At 36.6% G+C, this 19,957-nt stretch overlaps 1 protein-coding gene across 2 annotated transcripts in view; it reads right to left on the bottom strand.

Annotated features, from left to right (window-relative positions):
- The window catches only part of Psme4 (proteasome activator subunit 4), a 141,302-nt gene that overhangs the window by 59,268 nt on the left and 62,077 nt on the right, over positions 1-19,957 (bottom strand). For both annotated transcript variants that reach the window (XM_042285507.2, XM_006996211.3), the window contains 9 exons: positions 19,844-19,913; positions 19,038-19,105; positions 13,398-13,613; positions 12,221-12,378; positions 10,672-10,767; positions 3,074-3,129; positions 1,248-1,304; positions 1,000-1,055; positions 813-911 (listed from right to left, as the gene is read on the bottom strand). In XM_042285507.2, the coding sequence (XP_042141441.1) occupies positions 813-911; positions 1,000-1,055; positions 1,248-1,304; positions 3,074-3,129; positions 10,672-10,767; positions 12,221-12,378; positions 13,398-13,613; positions 19,038-19,105; positions 19,844-19,913 (876 nt within the window). The remainder of the gene's footprint in view (positions 1-812; positions 912-999; positions 1,056-1,247; positions 1,305-3,073; positions 3,130-10,671; positions 10,768-12,220; positions 12,379-13,397; positions 13,614-19,037; positions 19,106-19,843; positions 19,914-19,957) is intronic.

Here is a 19,957-nt window from a genome sequence, read left to right as displayed (position 1 = left end):
GTGGACACTTTTTTTTTTAAACATTTCTTCAAGTTTTTGTAAGATAGCCTGAATGCTACTAAGGAAATCCCTGCATGGATACAGAGATGATCATGGACAATAATGGATGTTATCACTAAATAAAATACTTTTAACTTAGTGCCTCACATATGCTACACAAGTGCTCTACAATTAAGCAACACTCCTAGCAAATAAATACATTTCCCCGCTTAGGATCTATTTGATCTCTACCATGCTTTTAGTCTTCATACAATCTATTTTTTCTTTCCTTTAAAAGTCAAATGGCCAAGTGGTGGTGGTGCATGCCTTTAATCCCAGCACTCGGGAAGCAGAGGCAGGCGGATCTCTGTGAGTTCGAGGCCAGCCTGGTCTACAGATCGAGATCCAGGACAGGCACCAAAACTATACAGAGAAACCCTGTCTCCAAAAACCAAAACCAAACAAACAAAAGGTAAATGTTTTATTATTACATAGTAAGAATCCTGTAGTGAAACAAAAACAAAAAAGCAACAACAACGTTGGTTTCATGCAATATTCTTAAAGCTACTACTTCTACTTATAGGGCAAATTTCCTCTATAAACAATAATCCTCAAATCAGGACTTTTTTCTATTCCTTTTTTTTTTTTTTTTTGAGACAGGGTTTCTCTGTGTAGCTTTGTAGACCAGGCTGGCCTCAAACTTACAGAGATCTGCCTGTTTCTGCCTCCCAAGTGCTGGGATTAAAGGCATGAACCCCCACCACCCAGCAAATCAGGACTCTTATACATCTTTTCAAAAACAATGATTCAGAATTTCAGGTGAAAATACTGACCCGATTTTCCATTGATTTCTTTACTAAGTTAAAGCTTTTCCATCGGGAGTCAAATTCATGTTTATGAGATCCTTGGAATTGCAGAAGGTCTCCAATAATCTGTGTCAAAGAATTTCAACATTTATTCAGAAGTCACCAGTCAAGCCCAAGGACATTAACAATTATGGAGCCGTGGAGCCACTTCTACCTTTATGATGAGAAATAATGATTTGGTATCATCTTCTGAATTATCAAGTATGTGGTCTAAAATAGGAGAAGAAAAAAGTGTTAGCTAACATCTTAAATTACTATACAAACTCCAATCTGCTTCTTAAAGGATAAAAACAAAGCTGATTATTTTCCCTATTTCTAAAAAAAAAGTTAAGTAAAAGCACACACATAGGCTGCTATTCTAAAACTTAGGAATACAGGCAAGTTACAGGCATATATACTTACTAAGAAGTTTCCGTATGACACTAGCAATTGCTTCTCGGTGGTTCTCTCGAGATAGGTCTATTTTTTAAAAAAATAAGAGAAGGCATTTTAGACACGGTAAGTTCCTCATTTTATTCCAGGTTTTAATGGCTTATCCGAGGATCCTCCTTAAAAGGTAAAGGACAAATGGCTTTGCCTTTAACATAGTTAAATTAGTGGCTGAGCATGGCTAACATTCAAAACCTCCATTTATATAGGGCTTACCTAGGGCATTGAGGCACGCACCTGTGACTTTAGCATTTCAAAGAGTTAATACAGGAGATGGCAGATGGTTAGAGGCTAGACTGCCCTGTCTCCAATCACTCCATAAATGAATAAACAAACAAGCATATCTTGGGCATAGTGATGTACATCTGTAATCCCAGCATTTGGGAAGAAGTGGCAGGAAGATAAAGGAGATGAAGGCAAGATGGAGCCACATGAGATTGATCTCAAACAACCAAAATAAAATGATTATTTTTGAAATCTTTGGTCAAGAAGGTAGGGGAGAAATGGCTCAGGGGTTAAAAGCACTTGCTGCTCTTACAGAGGATGTAGGTTCAGTTCTCAGCACCCACATGGCATCTCATCTCCAGTTCCAGGGGATCTGACACCTTCTTCTGACCTCCATGGGAATGTAATACATACACATACAGAAAACACCCATACACATAAAATAAAAAAACAAACATACTTTTACAAAGTGGGGGAGGGGAGATAGAGAAAACACCATTATGAACATTTCAAAGCTCAAAGCTGCTAATTAGAAACCACAAAGGCTTGGGATTCTCTAAAGTTACGGGTGACCCAAATCCAGCAGTTATACCATAGAAATTAATGTATAGAGCTAATTCTATTATTAACCCATCAGTAAGAAAATCTACTGAGTTTCTATTAAGGTTGTAGTCTGAACTTTAAATTTGTGTAATAAGATACAGTTGGGGGGAATCCTGGGAATTGACCTACAGCCTCGGGTATGTATGTATGTATGTATGTATGTATGTATGTATGTATGTGCTCTATCACTGAGGAACATCCTAGTTGTTTCACAAACAACTAATACAAAGTTTAAAGGCTGGGGTGTCTCTCAGTGGTAGAACATGTGTCTATCCTGCTTATGTCTCTGGGTATGATCCCCCAGCACACCAAAAAACTAAATTGAATTAAACTCAATGGAAGGAAATCTACAAAGACCATCAGAATAAAAGGCTACAATATTCCCACTCACATTAATGTAACACCTTAAAAAAATTAAAAACATGGCCGGTGAGATGATTTAGCTGATAAAGGTCTTTCTGTAAGAGTGATTGATAGCCTGAGCTTGAGCCCCAGAACCAACACAATGGAAAGAGATTCCACTCCAGCAAGTTGTCCTATGACCATGGGATGTACACAAACATACAAAATAAATAAACAAATAAACAATTGTACTTTTAAGAAAAAATAAAGAATTAAAACATAAATGAATGTTATAAGTAACAAAGCTTACCTCTGAACACAGAAAGCAATTAAATTTACTGAGACAATTTCTGTTATTTACTGGCAATATAGTAATTTCTAAAGCCAGAGGCAGAGACAGGCAGATCTCTATGAGTCTGAGGCAAGCCTGGGCTACATGAGACCCTGTTTCAGGAAAAAAAAAAATCTAGCTTTTTCAGAGAGAAAGAAAATGATTGTTGCATAATGGGTACATTTTATATACTACAAAGAATCTAAGAACCATAAGTACAAAATGACTCCATTCTAATCGTTACAGGGAGGCTAAACAGATAGCTTCTACAGATTTACTTCAGTTAGTATTCACATACCATGCTCCAGTCCGGTATACAATTTTGTTTCCTCTAAGGACACCATACTTGGTACTCTGTTTAGAAAACAAGAGAGCTTTCATTTACTAATAATACATATATACATATATATAATGTAATACATATATATGGTCAAAGGAAAAAGTTTCATTGTTACAATGTTTAAATTAAAACAAAGATAATGCACTGTAACAGATTTCTACTCTACAGTACTTCAATTCTTTCAACTTCTGAAGGTTAATGCTGCTGTTTCAGTAAGAGGCATAGTAACTAACTTAAAGAACATGTTCCTTTTATGCCTTCAAGGGATAAAAATCATCTCTCAATGATATATTGAGAACTGCATATTCAAGTGGAAAAGTTTAAATTTGCTGATAAGTATTTTTCCATCTGCACAAAGAAAATCCGGCTTCACAATTATATGATTATACTTTTAAACTCAGTCAACTTTTTTTTTTCCCCCCCGAGACAGGGTTTCTCTGTGTAGCTTTGCGCCTTTACTGGAACTCACTTGGTAGTCCAGGCTGGCTTCGAACTCACAGAGATCCGCCTGGCTCTGCCTCCCCAGTGCTGGGATTAAAGGCGTGCGCCACCACCGCCTGGCTAAACTCAGTCAACTTTTATTGCTGAAGCACACATGGTTCTCTAGATAACTTTCTTTCTTTTCTCTTTAAACCAGCAAAATGGACCTTTCCTAACCCTGCAGTAAAATGGCATTTCTAAATTGGTATGTAAAAACACTAAATCTCAACTGAAGATTAGTCACAAGCAGGCTCATGCCTATAATCCCAGTACTCTGGAGACTGAAGCAAGGAGTTCAGTGTGAATTCAAGGCCAGGCTAGGGCTACATAGTGAGCTTCAGGATGAACTAAAAAAGCAAAATTGTTTTAAAAACACCAAAAATCTGCCCAAAAGAAATATGTCAGTACAACCACACCAAGCTAGTTAAATTTAACAAATGACTGAGTGTTACCTATAGATTTACAAGAAAATATTTATAAGAGAATAATTTATACACCTGAATTTTTATATAGATATTCACATATATGCACACATACACACATGTATGTATGTATATCTTCAATGGAAGTCTACCTCAATTTTCAAAATCTAAGACTTGGTTCAATGGCTATTCTAATAAAGAGATGGCACTATCTAAGAGGTGGAACATAGGTAGATAAGCAAAGAAACCACACATTGAACAAACCCAACACAGGGCTACTTTATAATAAACAGAAACTGTAGTTAACAAGCTTGCAACATGTATAATGGAGAAGGAAACACCACTTTTAAATCAACATATCCCCAAGGGTACCCCCACAAAGCAGCTAAATTCAAAGCATTATTTCCATCATAATACAGGACTTAACAAATCCTGATTGTGGTGAATGACTTCAGAGTACTGAAGTGCCAGTTTCTCAGCTATGATGTTCACCATAATTCAGTATCTAGGACAGCAAATCTCAGGACCAAACCTACAGAATACAAACAAGGAACGGTTCTTTTTCACTAATGTACTTTAAGAGAAGTTAGCATTTTGTAGCATAAAATGCTAATTTGCTTTTCTGAGATTTTCTAAAAGTTAGCTTTCTTTCTATAGCGTTTCAACCCATGGCAAAGCTTACAAATTTCAGCATTTTGTTAACTTTCTATGATCAGAAATAAATATGTATCCAAAATTCAAAGTCAGTAAAGAATAAGACCCCTTAACAATAAACAATAAACAATAACAATAAACTTCAAGTCTCTGCTGAAATTAGATCTCAGTACTAAGTGAAAGGGAGCTATCATCACCTTCTTGGCAGAGCACAGGGAAGGGTTTGTCATGGCTGATGTATAGAACAGAAATCTCTTCACTGCTGATATGAATTTACTAGTTGTCTAAAGCAGAAATACAACTCTACTGGATTCATACTCACTACGCATAATACTAAGTGCTTCAGTCAGTCACACTACCTTAGTAAGATTAAAAGCAATTTCTATAGTCAATTATTTGCCATAATTTTTACTGCATCAAAAAAGTACTATCAAAGGGATGCAGAGACAGAACCATTAATAAAGTACTTGCTGCACAAGGACTAGGCTATGAGTCCAGACCCCAGCACCCAAGTAAAATGCTGAATGTGGTGGCACAGTGCTGAGAAGAAGGATAAGAAAGAACCTCAGGGGCTCACAGGCGAGCCATTCTAGACAAAGAGCAAGCCCAGGAACAGTGAGAAACCCTGTCTCAAAAACTAAGGTGGAGAACAATAAATGAAGACATCCAATAACAACCTCTGGCTTCCTTCCACATATGTACCCCCTGACACAGATGCATTGCATATACCGCACACACAAAAGCTTTTACTTAATAGTCTGGAGTGTTTCATTATATGCATTTCTAGCTCTTCTCACATCAATCATTTAAAAACAAATATCATCTGAAAAGCCTGAAGCTAATTTCTTAAACCTATGTGTCAATTCTGAATTGCTTTTCTATCATTTATTCTACTTAAATGAAAATAAAGCACCTTGCATTGTTTCGTGGTCTGTTAGCTAACATTAAGTAGGGGAAAAGAAAATCTACCTTGTGTAAGATTTTAAAACATTAAAACTTAAAAATGGTCTATTATTTTCCTACTTTTGAAACACAACATACACCTTCTCTGTGTCATTCAGATATATGGTACTTAATTATATTTAAACTTAAATTTTGCTACCCAGAATTCCCTTTTATATTCACTTATCTAAGAATCAACTTAAATTTTATCTTTCTACCTATCACAAATTAAACTCTAATTGGTTTGACGTATTTTCAGCAAATGTATCTTAACAAGTATATATAGTCATATGTGGTAATACATGCCTATATACTCAGGAAGTTGAGGAAGGAGGATCACCTCAAGTTTGAGGCCAGCCTGGGTTACATAAACAAACAAATAAATAAAAAGCAATAGCAGCAAAATCTGTATTTTAAGTTCCATATATTCTTTGTCTTGAGAACGAAACACAATTCTGAAAAACAATTCCAACATAACACACTATAAGCAGTTTTACATATGTAACAATAATGAAGTAAAATCAGCTCCACTGTTCCTAGACCAGGCCACCCAATTTATAAGAAAACATCTTGGATTCCAGGTCACTACCACATTATCTGTACCACTAGATGGCACTCTTCCTAGGTAGACCTAGAAAAGTAACAATAATCACTGGTGGAAAACAGAGGATGCTAGAAACGGGAAGAAATGACAAAAACATAAAAGCAAAATATATAACACAAGTCAAGTATGTACAAAGACTGGGTCAATTGTCATGAAATAGGCACAAACAACATTATATACAAGTCTTCTAGTGTGTATGTAAAACAACACCTTGCCTTCCCAAGAACCCCCGGCCCCCAAATAAAATAAATAAAAAAAATTTGAAATCAAGCCACTAGCAGGCTTTCCCCGCTTAATGCACAAATGTTTCACAAGAGACTGTTGGCCATTTCTGTGTACCCAGCTCTCTGTATCAATAACAGCTGAAAATAACACAACTGAAATGCTTCTGTATGCTACCATGTGAACAGAGAGATGTTAAAAGAAACTTTACACACTGGAGATTTAAACATAACTGTGAGAATAGATCTTCATGTCTGACACACAAAGCTTTAAAAAAAAATCAATGAAAACAATCAGAAGGCGAAATAAGGAGAAAACAGGGTTACTCACCGTGGAGTAGTAACTGTTTCCTGTTCTGTGTGCAGCTTCCCCAGCAGTGCTGGGTAGTTTCCTGGAGGTGCCAAGAGAGGTTAGCTAGCCCTGCCCCTCATTGTATACACAACACATCCTTTCACACATCAATGAAATGGTCTCAAGCTTAGACGGTAAGAATTTTTTTGAGTGGACAGTTAGTAAAAGCTGAGATCTCAAAGAATGATTTGACTATGATGTAACAGATCAGAGAAAGGGGAACGAAGTAAAAAAGTATTCTGAGATGAAAATGGTGACTCCTCTACCTTGAGTAACCCTGTTTTTTAGATGTTAGTTTCTGCATCCTCTAATAGCTGGGTAGACCTAAAAGATCATAACAGAAAGTGGACTGAAAAAGGAGAAAACTGAGGATTTCAGGATGTCCAAAGTTCCTATGTAACAATGGAAAGACATAATCCAGTTTTCACTGTACAGGTAGAGCTGTATGCATTAACTATCACAGAAGTAGTGCCTCTCTTAATGTCCCAGGAACAAAGCAAGGAGAGATTCCACTCTAAGATTCATTCAGTAATGCATGGCAATGAGCATAATTGCTAAAACTTCAAACTGTTTTAAGCTGTATTAAAGTGACAGGTTTTAAGGACCTTTTATCATATCTAAATTTTGACACTTGAAGGTTTATGGTAATTACAGGTATTGAGTGACCCACATTGGTGCATAATTTACTTCGACACTTTGGATTTAGCTTTTTGTATTTGTCTGTCACTCATTGAATAGCATAGGGAAAAAAAGTTTTTCATTTAGTAGCCATTTCCAATAATGAAATTAAGATCATCACAAAAACTACATTAGAAACATAGCTACGTAGAAGTAAAGTAAGTTTATGGTCTTTCATCACAGTTTACCAAAGGACAAATACTATATATTGCCAACAAATACAGAAAGCAAACCTGGTTCTAAGTAATCTGACTCCAAGTGTAACATGAGTGTTAGAGAATATGAAACATTTTATATAAACAACACTTGGAAGAAAAATTTAAGTACAAATTGAAAAATAATGCTTGAGTTGCTAATAGTTCCCAAAATTGATCGGGTGTTTAGAACAGGAATGTCTCACAATTCTATAAGTAAACTTAACTTAGCAAAGTTAACAAAAGGTATTGCAGACATCTGATGCGTTACACTAATCCACTCTCTTCCTATACCAAGGGCTTCCCTCCATTCCCTACAGGCTAAGACTCTACCTCAGTTCTCCTCTCTGGGCATTAGTCTACTAATAATCTCTGAGAATTACACTCTGGTCACTCTTCACACTCAGTGTGTCACAGGATGTAGCCACGCCCCCCCCAACTCAATTTGGATTTGGAAGATTTAACAACTATTTTACTTATAGGAGAATAAGCATTTTAGAAATTTTAAAAGCTATTTTATTAGTTTCAGATTCATTCACCTTCTGCAATGAAAGTGAAAATGGTACACACAGGAAATAAAAGCACAAAGTTGTTCTTCACAATTTAGATACAGACAATACAAGTTATCACTGGAAAGATCCTGTTAAGAACGACTTAAAAGCCAACAGAAAGTGTGTGTGTGTGTGTGTGTGTGTGTGTGTGTGTGTGTGTGTGTGTGTGTGTGTGTTTAATTCCCACCTGGTAGATAAGAGCACTGGCTGCTTTCCCAGAGGACGTGGGTTTGAATCCCAGCACCCACACATGATGGCTCAAAGCTGTCTGTAACTCCAGTTCCATGAAGATCTGATGCCCACACATATAAAATAATAAGGTAATAAATTTAATTTTTGCTAGGCAATTGAAATCAAAGAGATGATCACTTGTTTCCATCTCTAAATAATGTAGTTATTATTCTGCATAGATACAGACCCTGTGTTTTAAAATGTAATTGTTTAATGACTTTAAAAACACATTTATATTCAATGTGTTTTATATGATTTCATTATATTTTGTATTAAATTTTTACTCCAAAAGTGACGGTTTCTGCTTTCACCTACCCCCATTTTTCTTTTTCTGAGACAAAGTCTCATTATGGCCAGCCTCAAATTTTCCAGCCTCTTACCTCAGCCTCCAGAGTGCTACAATTAAAGACATGAGCTGCCATGCCTGGCTAAATCTGAAAAATCTGAAGCATAAAACTTTTCAGTCTAACATATTTCTGATGGAAAACCCATGAGTAGAAATCAATGTCAATGTTAGAACTTAAATAGTGCTGTTATCAAATTATATGATATTTATTAATGTACTCATTTTATTAGTGAAAGGCATGCCATTATATAAAAATCAAATTGGCACTCTAATAAACAAGTATAGAATTTTCCTTGAGAGGAGAAAGGTTCAAACAAAATCTTGCTATGTAGCCCAGGCTGACCTCAAACTTGCAATTCTCCTACTTCAGCCTCTCGGGTACATATGTAATTACACATGTGAGCCACTGAATCTGGGTTATAAGGAACTTTTGTCAAGAAAGGAGAAAACTTAGCCAGGCTTGGTGGCTCACACCTGCAATCCCAATACTCTGAAAGCTTAAGGTAGAAGCATTGGTGTGAGTTTCAGGCTTAGCCAGGGCTACTGAGTGAGACCTCAATCTCAAACAAACAAACAAACAAACAAAAAACAACCAAACAAACAAAACAGAAAATCCCAGAAAGAAAGATGAAGACTTGCCTCAATTTGTTATGATAGTATACATGGCAGAGATACATGCTGAGATGAACTGCAAAGCAAACCACATGAGCCTCCTCAACTGGTCATTTACCACTGCATCCCAACCATCATAAGACACACATTTGAGCTCTTAAGACAAATTACTACATTAAATGGTGACAAGTCTCCCTGTTAACACTTTCTGTAGAGCTCTACTGACACCCAATTTGGTAAGCATAACATAGCATTATGTGTGCTATACAACAATGTTTTTACAATATGGTAAAGGGTTAAGATCACTGAAGAGAAAAGGCTCAAAGGGCTCTCATTTTAAAATATATTTGAAAATCAATCTTTCTTAACAAAAATGAATATTGGTAAAACTGTTCTTGCATCTGACTATAAAATATATGGGTGAAAATCTAATTTTTTTTTAAAGTATGCAAGTTCTTAAATTTAAAACAGATTTTCTAAGCTAACATGACACTACTATTTTTAAACTTAACACTCTAAAGTTAAACACTCTAAATGTTTTTAAGGTGAAATAATAGGCAATTAAGTTTTGGAAAGTGTAACTCCAAATGACTATACAAAATATGGCCATGTCCTGTTTAAACTATTCTTACTTCAAAGCCTTCTATGGTTCAATTAAAAAAATCAGCAAATAATTTCTCCCATTGTTAAGCTATCTGCTCACTCCTATACGGTCTTCCTCAGCTTCCTCAGCAGTGAGACAGATGCTGGGGATTCAGAACACTGAGCTAACATCCAGCTGACCCTTCTGCCAAGCTCATGCATGGTGTCACGTCATGGTACCTCCACTTGGTGTTGCCCAGGTGGCAGTGCCAGTAAAGGGTTAATCATTCTACATGATGTACCAAAAAGGAACATTGAAGAAGCTGTTAGCAAAAACACTCATCTACAGGATTCTAAGTTCATGATGACTGATGGCAAAATAGGGGTTGTTTTTGTTTGCTGGCTTTTTTAAAAAGAAGAGTGTTAATCCTAAATTATTACTTACTGTTTTTAAATATATTAACATCTAGAGATATTTTATCTTGCTACCAATGAAAATCTGTATAAGCCTTTAAGAATTTCACAGAAATTATAACTTAGGTATTTTTGCCCTAACAGCTACAAATATGAAAGATTAAACAATTCAGAAATAACATCAAGAGCAAAAGCAGTAGCCCATGAAGTAGGTAAACTTAAAATATGGCAAATGGCAAAAGAGCAAAACAGATAGGTTTGTTTTTTACTTACAAGTTGGTAACTGGCTCTCCTTTCAATGGAGGTAGGAGGTTCCCTGAGCCAATCAAGCAGTTGTGGACTATAGTCAGACTCTGTAGAATATCATCTCTATACAACACAAAAGATTTTAGAAGATTTTAGAAGATTCCTAATTCATTTTTAACAAGACTTCTAGAATCTAGGGAGAAGAACAAAAATTATCTAATGGTCATGGACACAACAAATATCAGTTCATCACTTAGTGGTACAACATATTTATTGCTAGTATTAGGCCTTCTTACACTTAAACAGGTTTTAAATAATTAGTCACAATTAAACTAACTGTACTCTGAGATGCAAATTTTAATTTAATTAACTAAATACTAAGATAAATACCACTAACAAGAAACAATGGCAAAAATGTCTACCTTACTTCAAATTTTAAACATGGAATTGGAAAAAAAGGAAAAAAGAAAAAAAACAAAAATTGAGCTACACATTTGCTTCCAAAAAGGAGTTTAGCACATTTGACACACACTAAATTTTTTGCTATTATTTTAGGAATCTTCAAAACTTTAAACTATAAAAGCCTAATGGATTAAAAAATAACTATTTCTTGTTAAATTCCTATGGAAAAGAAAGAAAATCTCAGTTAAGTAATCTCAATGTCAAGAATGAGAGCTACTAAAAAGAATCAATGTTCAGTAGAGGAATATGGCCTTTGCTTTGAAAGGGGTACACCTTACCTACACTTTCCAAAATAAGCAAGTGAAATTGCTAAGTACAAGTGTTTCTGCCAAAAATTGGGAGGGTAAGATGGAAATTAGTTTTCCTCTTTAAAATAGTTAAGTGGGCTTAGTGTGGTGGTGCATTCCTTTACTCCCAGTACTTGGGAGGCAGAGACAGGTGGATCTCTTGAGTTCCAGCATGGTCTACATAGTGACATCCTGTCTCAAAATAAAACAAGAAAAGAAAAAGAATTTACCAACAAACAATACCAAAAACCTGAGATGGCTAGTATAATGTCCTGGTTTTGATCCCCAGCAATGTATAACCTGGGCATGGTGGGACATTATTATAATCCCAGCACTTGCAAAATGGAGGCAGGAGGATCAGAGATTCAAAGTCATCTTTGGCCAGCCTTGACTATAAGAAGCCCTCTCTCAGATATCAAAAATAAATCTTATAAAACCAAAAATCAAAAACCCCAATTTCAATGTTGATGAATTTTGTTACAATGTTCAATGTTTTTCTCAGTGCATTTAAAGCATATCTTCAAAACAAACACTGAATATGTTATGTATTATGCAGCTGGAAAGATGGATCAAAGTAATTATTTCTCTTGCAGAGTTCCTAGCACCCACATTGTGGCTCACAACTATTAACTCCAGTTCCAGAGCTCTGAACCAAAGCCTTGTGACTTCTGTGACTAACAGGCATGCACATGCAGGCAAAACTTTCATACACATAAAATAAAATAAATCTTTAAAAAAGATTTAAAAGAAAAAAGCAAGCATATGCATCAGAGATAGAGGTTGGGGAAAGTATATAAGTTTGAAAGGTACTATTGAAGAAAACTAACCTAGACATTTCAAGTTCTCCATCCCCACAACACTGGAGTTTGATGAGCTCAGGCTGAAGAAAGGAGTCTAACAAATAGAAGGCGAAAGAGACTTCCTCTGAAGAAGGAACATGCCACTGGATCCCTAGATTCCACAAATCTCCAGGTTTACCCCAGTCCTAGAAAAGAAAAGATTTTTCATTAAGTTGTAAAGTTGGAGAAAAACATATACATACAATATTTCTAAGGTTTAAAAGAGACCCATGAAAATATCATTACTCCTTTACTGTTACTCCTGAGAAATATCTCCCTAAAAGCCATTTAATATGCATTTTCTGCAGGAAATAAAACAAGTTCATACAAAGTTATCTGGTTTAGGACTGAAAATATGTATAACTCTTGAGGTATGGACCAGCCACTGAAAAAAGGCAGAAAACTATCCAGGCATGGTGGTGCACAGCAGCTATCTATCATAGCACAGGAGCACCTGACACAGGATCACAACTTCAAGGCCAGCCTAGGTTATGTAGCAAGAAGAAAGGATAGAGTTTTAGCTCCATGACAAGTTAAAATGCACAAGTCTATTACATTCCAATAGCAGGGTTTTTTGTTTTGTTTTTATTTATTTACTTATTCATTCATTCATTCATTCATTCATTCATTCATTCATTCATTCATTCATGTGTGTGTATATGCATGCATGCATGCATGCATGCAGTGTTCTGCCTGCGTGTATGCCTGCACGCCAGAACAGGGTACCAGATCTCATTATAGATGGTTGTGAGCTCCCTGGTGTGGTTGCTGGGAAGTAAACGTAGGACCTCTGGAAGAACAGTCAGTGCTCTTAATCTCTGAGCCCTCCAATAACAGTTATAAGTAATGCACTTTAATAATATAAAGAACTGGAACATTGTATGCTCTCTCAGAGCAAAGGAGTTTGATTCCAGCACCATTGTGGTGGCTCACAACTCTCTGCAGCTCCAGTTCCAGGGGATCTGATGCCCTCTTCTAGCATTTGTAGACAGCAGACACACTCATGATACACAGACAAAATACCCACACTCGATAAATAAATAAAACTTCTTTAAAAGACCTGACACTTTTATACACGGCAAGAAAAAAAACATTATCTCTGAGTTACTTAGAAAAAGAACCCAATATATTTATTGTTTAATCCTAAATGATTGAAAATGCTTGCCTTGATAGGGAAGTATTCAGAAGGTGGCTTGTTAAAGCCCCCTGGCACACTGCAGTACTCTGTGGGATAGATTAGTGTGGTAGAACGAAGAAGATGGTGCAGAAGGTTGCAAGACAGTATGTATCCCTGCTTACAGGTCAGGTGGAGGGTTCGCTGGAGAATCTTCACAAGTTGCTCCCTATACAGAAGCAACTTCTTCCCATCCACCCGAGTAATCTGAAAAGACAGAAAAATATTTGAAGGCAGCTAGGCTAAGGTGGCACACACCGTTAATCCCAGCATGCCGGAAGCACAGGCAGATAGATAGATCTCCGAGTTCCAGGCCAGCCTGGTCTACAGGGCAAATTCCAGGACAGCCAGGGCTATGCAGAGAAACCCTATCTCAAGAACAAATCAAAACAAACAAAACAACAACCAAAACAAGCAAACAAAAAATCCAAAACCAAACCTTGAAGTCTAGAATCAATAATCAATTCAAGGTTCATTATTTGACATTATAGTAGCTTAAAATGCAATGTTTCTGTAAAAAATTTGAATCATTTTAAAAATGTCATTCTTAACTATACACTAGCCCAAAGGCACAGGCTCCACCAGCACCCATAGGAGGAAGAAGTGAGTTAGTGATCTCCCAGCTGGCAACATCCTAGGATCCTAGGTACATCTCGTGCCCCTCCCCCCACCCATAACAGCCCCACCAACCAGTCAGCAAGGTAGGACTCCTGGTGGTAGATCACTCTACCACCCTTACCACCTATTGGACCCTGTAACCTTCAAGTCCCACTCCACCCCACAAACACATGGAAACTTCCCCCTCTCAGCCAACCATCCCTCAAGGCACTAGTGGCCCCCAGAGGCACAGACACCACCTTCGCCAATTGGAGAATGAGTAGCTCCTGACTGGAGAAAGAATCAACCTATAATTACCTCAAACCCAGATGAGTAGAGGACAGTGTAAGAATACATTCAACAGCATAAAGAGCAGCAATATGGCATCCAAAACCTAGTGATTCTACAAGAGCAAGACCTGAATATCCCAAGGAAGATGAGGCTGAAGAAAAGAACCTTAAAAATAACTTTATGAGCCGGGCGGTGGTGGCGCACGCCTTTAATCCCAGCACTCAGGAGGCAGAGCCGGGTGGATCTCTGTGAGTTCGAGGCCAGCCTGGGCTACCAAGTGAGCTCCAGGAAAGGCGCAAAGCTACACAGAGAAACCCTGTCTCGAAAAACCAAAAAAAAAAAAATAACTTTATGAAGATAGAGGCCTTTAAAGAGGAAATGAAAAATTCCCTTAAAGAAATCAAGGAAAAGACACATAAATTGGAAGATACCAATAAATTCCTTTAAAAGTACCCAGAAAGCCAAGAAAAAGCAATGAAACAGGTGAAAGAAACAGTTCAAGACTTGAAAACTGAAATAGAGGCAATAAAGAAAAAAACAAACCAAGGAAATTCTGGAAATAAAAGGTCTGGGTAAATAAACAGAACTATAGTTGCAAGCATAACCAATAGAATGCAAGAGATGAAAGAGAATCTCAGGTGTTAAAGATACAATAGAGGAAATAGATTCATCAGTAAAGAAAATGTTAAATCCAACAAAGTCTTAATACAAAACATCCAGGAAATCTGGGACACCATGGAAAGATCCAACCTAAGAATAATAGGGACAGAAGAAGGAGAAGAATACCATCTCAAAGGCACAGAAAAATATATTCAACAAAATCATAGGAGAAAACTTTCCCAACCTAAAGAAGGACATGTCTATGAAGACAAAAGAAACTTACAGAACATCAAATAGACTGGACCAAGAAAACAGAAAGAAAGAAAAAAGCCCCTTTGCCACATCATAATCAAAAGAAAGAATATTAAGAGCTGCAAAGGAAAAAGGCCAAGTGACTTATAAAGACAGACCTATCAGAATAACAGAGGATTTCTCAATGGAGACTCTGAAAGCCAGAAGGTCTTGGACAGATGTTTTACAGACACTAAGGGACCACAGATGCCAACCCAGACAGACTACTATACCCAACAAAACTTTCAATCAGTGAAAAAAATTACCAGATTGAGAAAACAAGATATTCCATGACAAAAATCAGGTTTAAACAATAACTACACACAAATCCAGACCCACAGAAAGTACTAGAAGAAAAAATTCAACCCAAGGAAGTTAGCGGCACCCACAAAGACACAGGCAGCAAATCCCAAAGAAAGGAAACACACACACTACCACCACCACCAACAAAATCAAAAAGTAACAGGAATTAAAAATCACTGGTCATAATATCCCTTAATATCAGTAGATTCAATCAGCCTATAAAAAGATACAGGCTATCAGAATGGATACAAAACAGGATCCATTCTTCTGCTGTATACAAGAAACATACCTTAACTTCAAAGACAGACATTACCTCAGAGTAAAGGTTGTGAAAAGATTTTCCACTCAAATGAACCTAAGAAACAAAATGGTGTAGCTACCCTAATATCTAACTTCAAACTAAAATTAATCAAAAGAGACGAATAAGGACATTTCATATTCATCACAAGAAAAATCCATCAAGATGAAGTGTCAATTCTGAACATTTATTCCCCAAATACAAGGCACCTGCACTTGTAAAAGACACATCACTAAAGCTTAAATCACACATCAAACCCCACACACTAATAGTGGGAGACTTGAACACCCCATTCTTTCTAATGGACAGATCTGTCAGACAGAAACTTCGTAGAGAAATAAGAGAAGTAACAGATGTTATGACTAAAATGGGCTTAACAGATATCTATAGAACATTCCACCCAAACATAAGAGAATATACTTTCTTCTCAGCACCTCAAGGAACCTTCTCTAAAATTGACCACATACTCGGTCACAAAGCAAACATCAATAGATAGAAAAAAAATTGGAATAACCTCCTGTTATCTTATCAGATCACCATGGTTTAAAGTTAGGAATGCAACAACACCACAAACTTCAGAAAGCCTACAAACTCATGGAAACTGAATAACGCTCAACTGAATCATCACTGGTTCAAAAAATAAATTATAGGCTTTCTAGAATTCAATAAAAATGAATGCACAACATACCCAAACTTATGGAACACCATGAAAGCAGTGCTAAGAGGAAAGTTCACAGCACTAAATGCCTAAAGAATTTGGAGAAATTTCACATTAGCAACTTAACAGCATACCTGAAAGCTCTAGAACAAAAAGAAGCAAACTCACCCAGGAGGAATAGATGCCAGGAAATACTCAAATTAAGGGCTGAAATCAATAAAACAGAAACAAAAAGAACAATACAAAGAATCAATGAAACAAAGAATTGGTTCTTTGAGAAAATCAACAAGATAGACAAGCCCTTATCCAAACTAACCAAAAGGCAGAGAGAGAATATCCAAATTAACAGAATCAGAAATGAAAAGGGAAATATAACAACAGATGAGGAAATCCAGAGAATCTTTGGGTCATACTTCAAATACCTGTTGTACTCAATAAAAATGGAAAATCTAAAAGAAATGGACAATTTTCTGGATAGGTACCACATACCAAAATTAAATCAAGACCAGATAAACAATTTAAATAGACTTATAACCCCTAGGGAAATAGAAGCAGTCATTAAAAGGCTCCCAAACAAAAAGAGTCCAGGGCCAGATAGTTTCAGTGCAGAATTCTACCAGATTTTCAAAGAAGAGCTAATACCAATACTCTTCAATTGTTCCATACAATAGAAACAGAAGGAACATTGCCAAATTCTTTTTATGAGGCTACAGTTACCCAGATAACCAAGCCACACAAAGATGCCACAAAGAAAGAAAATTACAGATCAATCTCCATCATGAGCACTGATGTAAAAATACTCAATGAAATACCGGCAAACCGAATCTAAGAACACATCAGAAAAATCACCCACCATGATCAAGTAGGGTTCATCCCAGAGACGTAAGGATGGTTCAACATACAAAAATCTGTCAATGTAACCCACCATATAAACAAACAAAGGAAAAAAAAAAAAAAAACATGATCAGTCTTCAACAAATCCCAACACCCCTTCATGATAAAGGTCTTGGAGAGATCAGGGATACAAGGAACATACCTAAACATAATAAAGGAAATATACAGCAAGTCGACAGCCAACATTAAACCACTAAAATCAGAAACAAGATAAGGCTGTCCACTCTCTCCATTGCTAATGAACATAGTACTCGAAGTTCTAGCTGGAGCAATAAGACAACAAAAGATCAAGGGGATACAAATTGGAAAGGGAAAAAGTCAAACTTTCCCTATTTGTAGATGAGATGATAGTATACATAAGTGACCCCAAAAATTCTACCAGGGAACTCCTACAGCTGATAAACTCCTTCAGTAATGTGGCAGGATGCAAGATTAACTCAAAGAAATCATTAGTTCTACTATATAGAAATGATAAACTAAGAAAGAAATAAGAGAAACATCACCCTTTACAATAGCCACAAATAATATAAAATACCTTGGAGTAACTCTAACCAAACATGTGAAAGACCTGTATGACAAGAACTTTAAGCCTTTGAACGAAGAAATTGAAGAAGGATCCATATAGTAAAAATGGCAACCTTACCAAAAGCAATCTACAGAGTCAATGCAATCCCCATCAAAATGCCAACACAATTCTTCACAGACCTTGAAAGAACATACTCAACTTCATGGAAAAACAAAAAACCCGAGGATAGCAAAAACAATCCTGTACAATAAAGGAACTTCTGGAGGCATCACCATCCCTGACTTAAAGCTCTACTCTAGAGCTATAGTAATAAAAACACCTTGGTATTGGGATTAAAAACAGACATGTGGATCAATGTAATTGAAATGAAGACCCTGACACTGACCCACACATCTATGAATACCTGATTTTTGACAAAGAAGTAAAAATTTACAATGGCAAAAAGAAATCCTCTTCAACAAATGGTGCTAGAATAACTGGATGTTGACACGTAGAAGAATGCAAATAGCTGATTGGTGGTGGCGCATGCCTTTAATCCCAGAATTTGGGAGGCAGAGGCAGGTGGATCTCTATGAGTTCAAGGTCAACCTGGTCTACAAAGAGAGTCAGAGGACAGCCAGGACTGTTACAGAGAAACCTTGTCTGAAAAAAAAAAAAAAAAAAAAACAAAACCAAAAAACCAAAATGCAAATAGATCCACATCTATTGCCATGCACAGAGAAACCCTGTCTTGAAAAACAAAAACAAACACACAAACAAAAATCCACAAAAATAAAATGTAAGTAAAAATTCCAAATATGATAAGCTCCTAATAGGTTATTCATCTTTTAGCAGAAAAGTGGTCTAAGACATTTCCATCTAATTTAACAATGACAGACTCTGAAATATCCCATCTTTCTAAAACTGTATCAAGAAATTCCCAGAGCCTGGGCCTGCTACTACATGCCTGTAATACCAGCACTCAAGAGGCCATCAAAGAAAAATTACTGGGTTCCAGGCTGGTGTAGAAAATATAACAAGACCTAATCTCATCAAAGTAACAACAACAATAATAAATAATAATAAATCCCCAAATGTCTGACTTCTCATATGCTTTAACATCAATCCAACAACAACAACAAATGACTAAACTTTAGAAGCAAGCAAAGACTTTCTTCCAAATGCTTACAATACCTCAGACAGAAGCTGCAGGTTCCACAGCAACTCCTTGTCTAGTTCTTCTTCATTCAATACATCATCATCTAAAAATGACAAAATAGCACCAGAAAAGAATCACATGAGCACACTGGATATATTATGTTAAAATATTTCTACTTTATATTCCTAGTAGTTCAGAAAATCTTTCATGGAGACTTAAGTCTTCACAAAAGTGAAGTCACTACCAAAGGAAATGGAATCAACTTTTAAGAAAATCACTGGGAAGTGACAGCGCACGCCTTTAATCCCAGCATTCAGGAAGGCAGAGGCAGGTGGATCTCTTGAGTTTGAGGCTAGCCTGGTCTATAGAACCAGTTACAGGACAGTCAGGGTTGTGCAGAACCCTGTCTCAAAAAACGAAGGGAGGAAAACAAAATGAAGATCAACAAACTAACCAAGATTCTTGCTGACTGACACCTCACAAAAAGGCTGATATTTTCAAAGTAGCTCCTGATAGCTGTTTCATAAAAACATTATTATGCCATGACTTCAAAGCAACTTACTAACCTTGATGACACATTGTGTGGGTGTAGGTGTGGAAGGGAGACATAGGGGTATATATACCATTAATTCTAGCACTTGGGAGGCCGAGGCAGATGGATCTCTATGAGTTCCAGGACAGCCAGTACTACATAGAGAGACACTCTCTCAACAAATAAGCAAGCAAACAAACAAATACTACACAAAGAATGTGTTGATATTAACTGAGTTCTAGGAGTGAAGAAAGACTTTATCTAAAATTACACAGACAAAATAATGAGGTTTTTCTTTTTCTGACTTACTCATTGTAAGCTGAGTTATAACACCATAGCAGTGGGGAACAAACAGCTTCAAGGATTCTTCTGGGCAGCACTGAAAATGTATTTATATAAATAAGGTGTTATTTTTTTTGGAGG

The sequence above is a fragment of the Peromyscus maniculatus genome, chromosome 10 (assembly GCF_049852395.1).
Source record: "Peromyscus maniculatus bairdii isolate BWxNUB_F1_BW_parent chromosome 10, HU_Pman_BW_mat_3.1, whole genome shotgun sequence".
Lineage (NCBI taxonomy): Eukaryota > Metazoa > Chordata > Mammalia > Rodentia > Cricetidae > Peromyscus > Peromyscus maniculatus.
The sequence above is the reverse complement of the archived record's forward strand: the minus strand, read 5'-3'. Positions and strand labels throughout refer to the sequence as shown.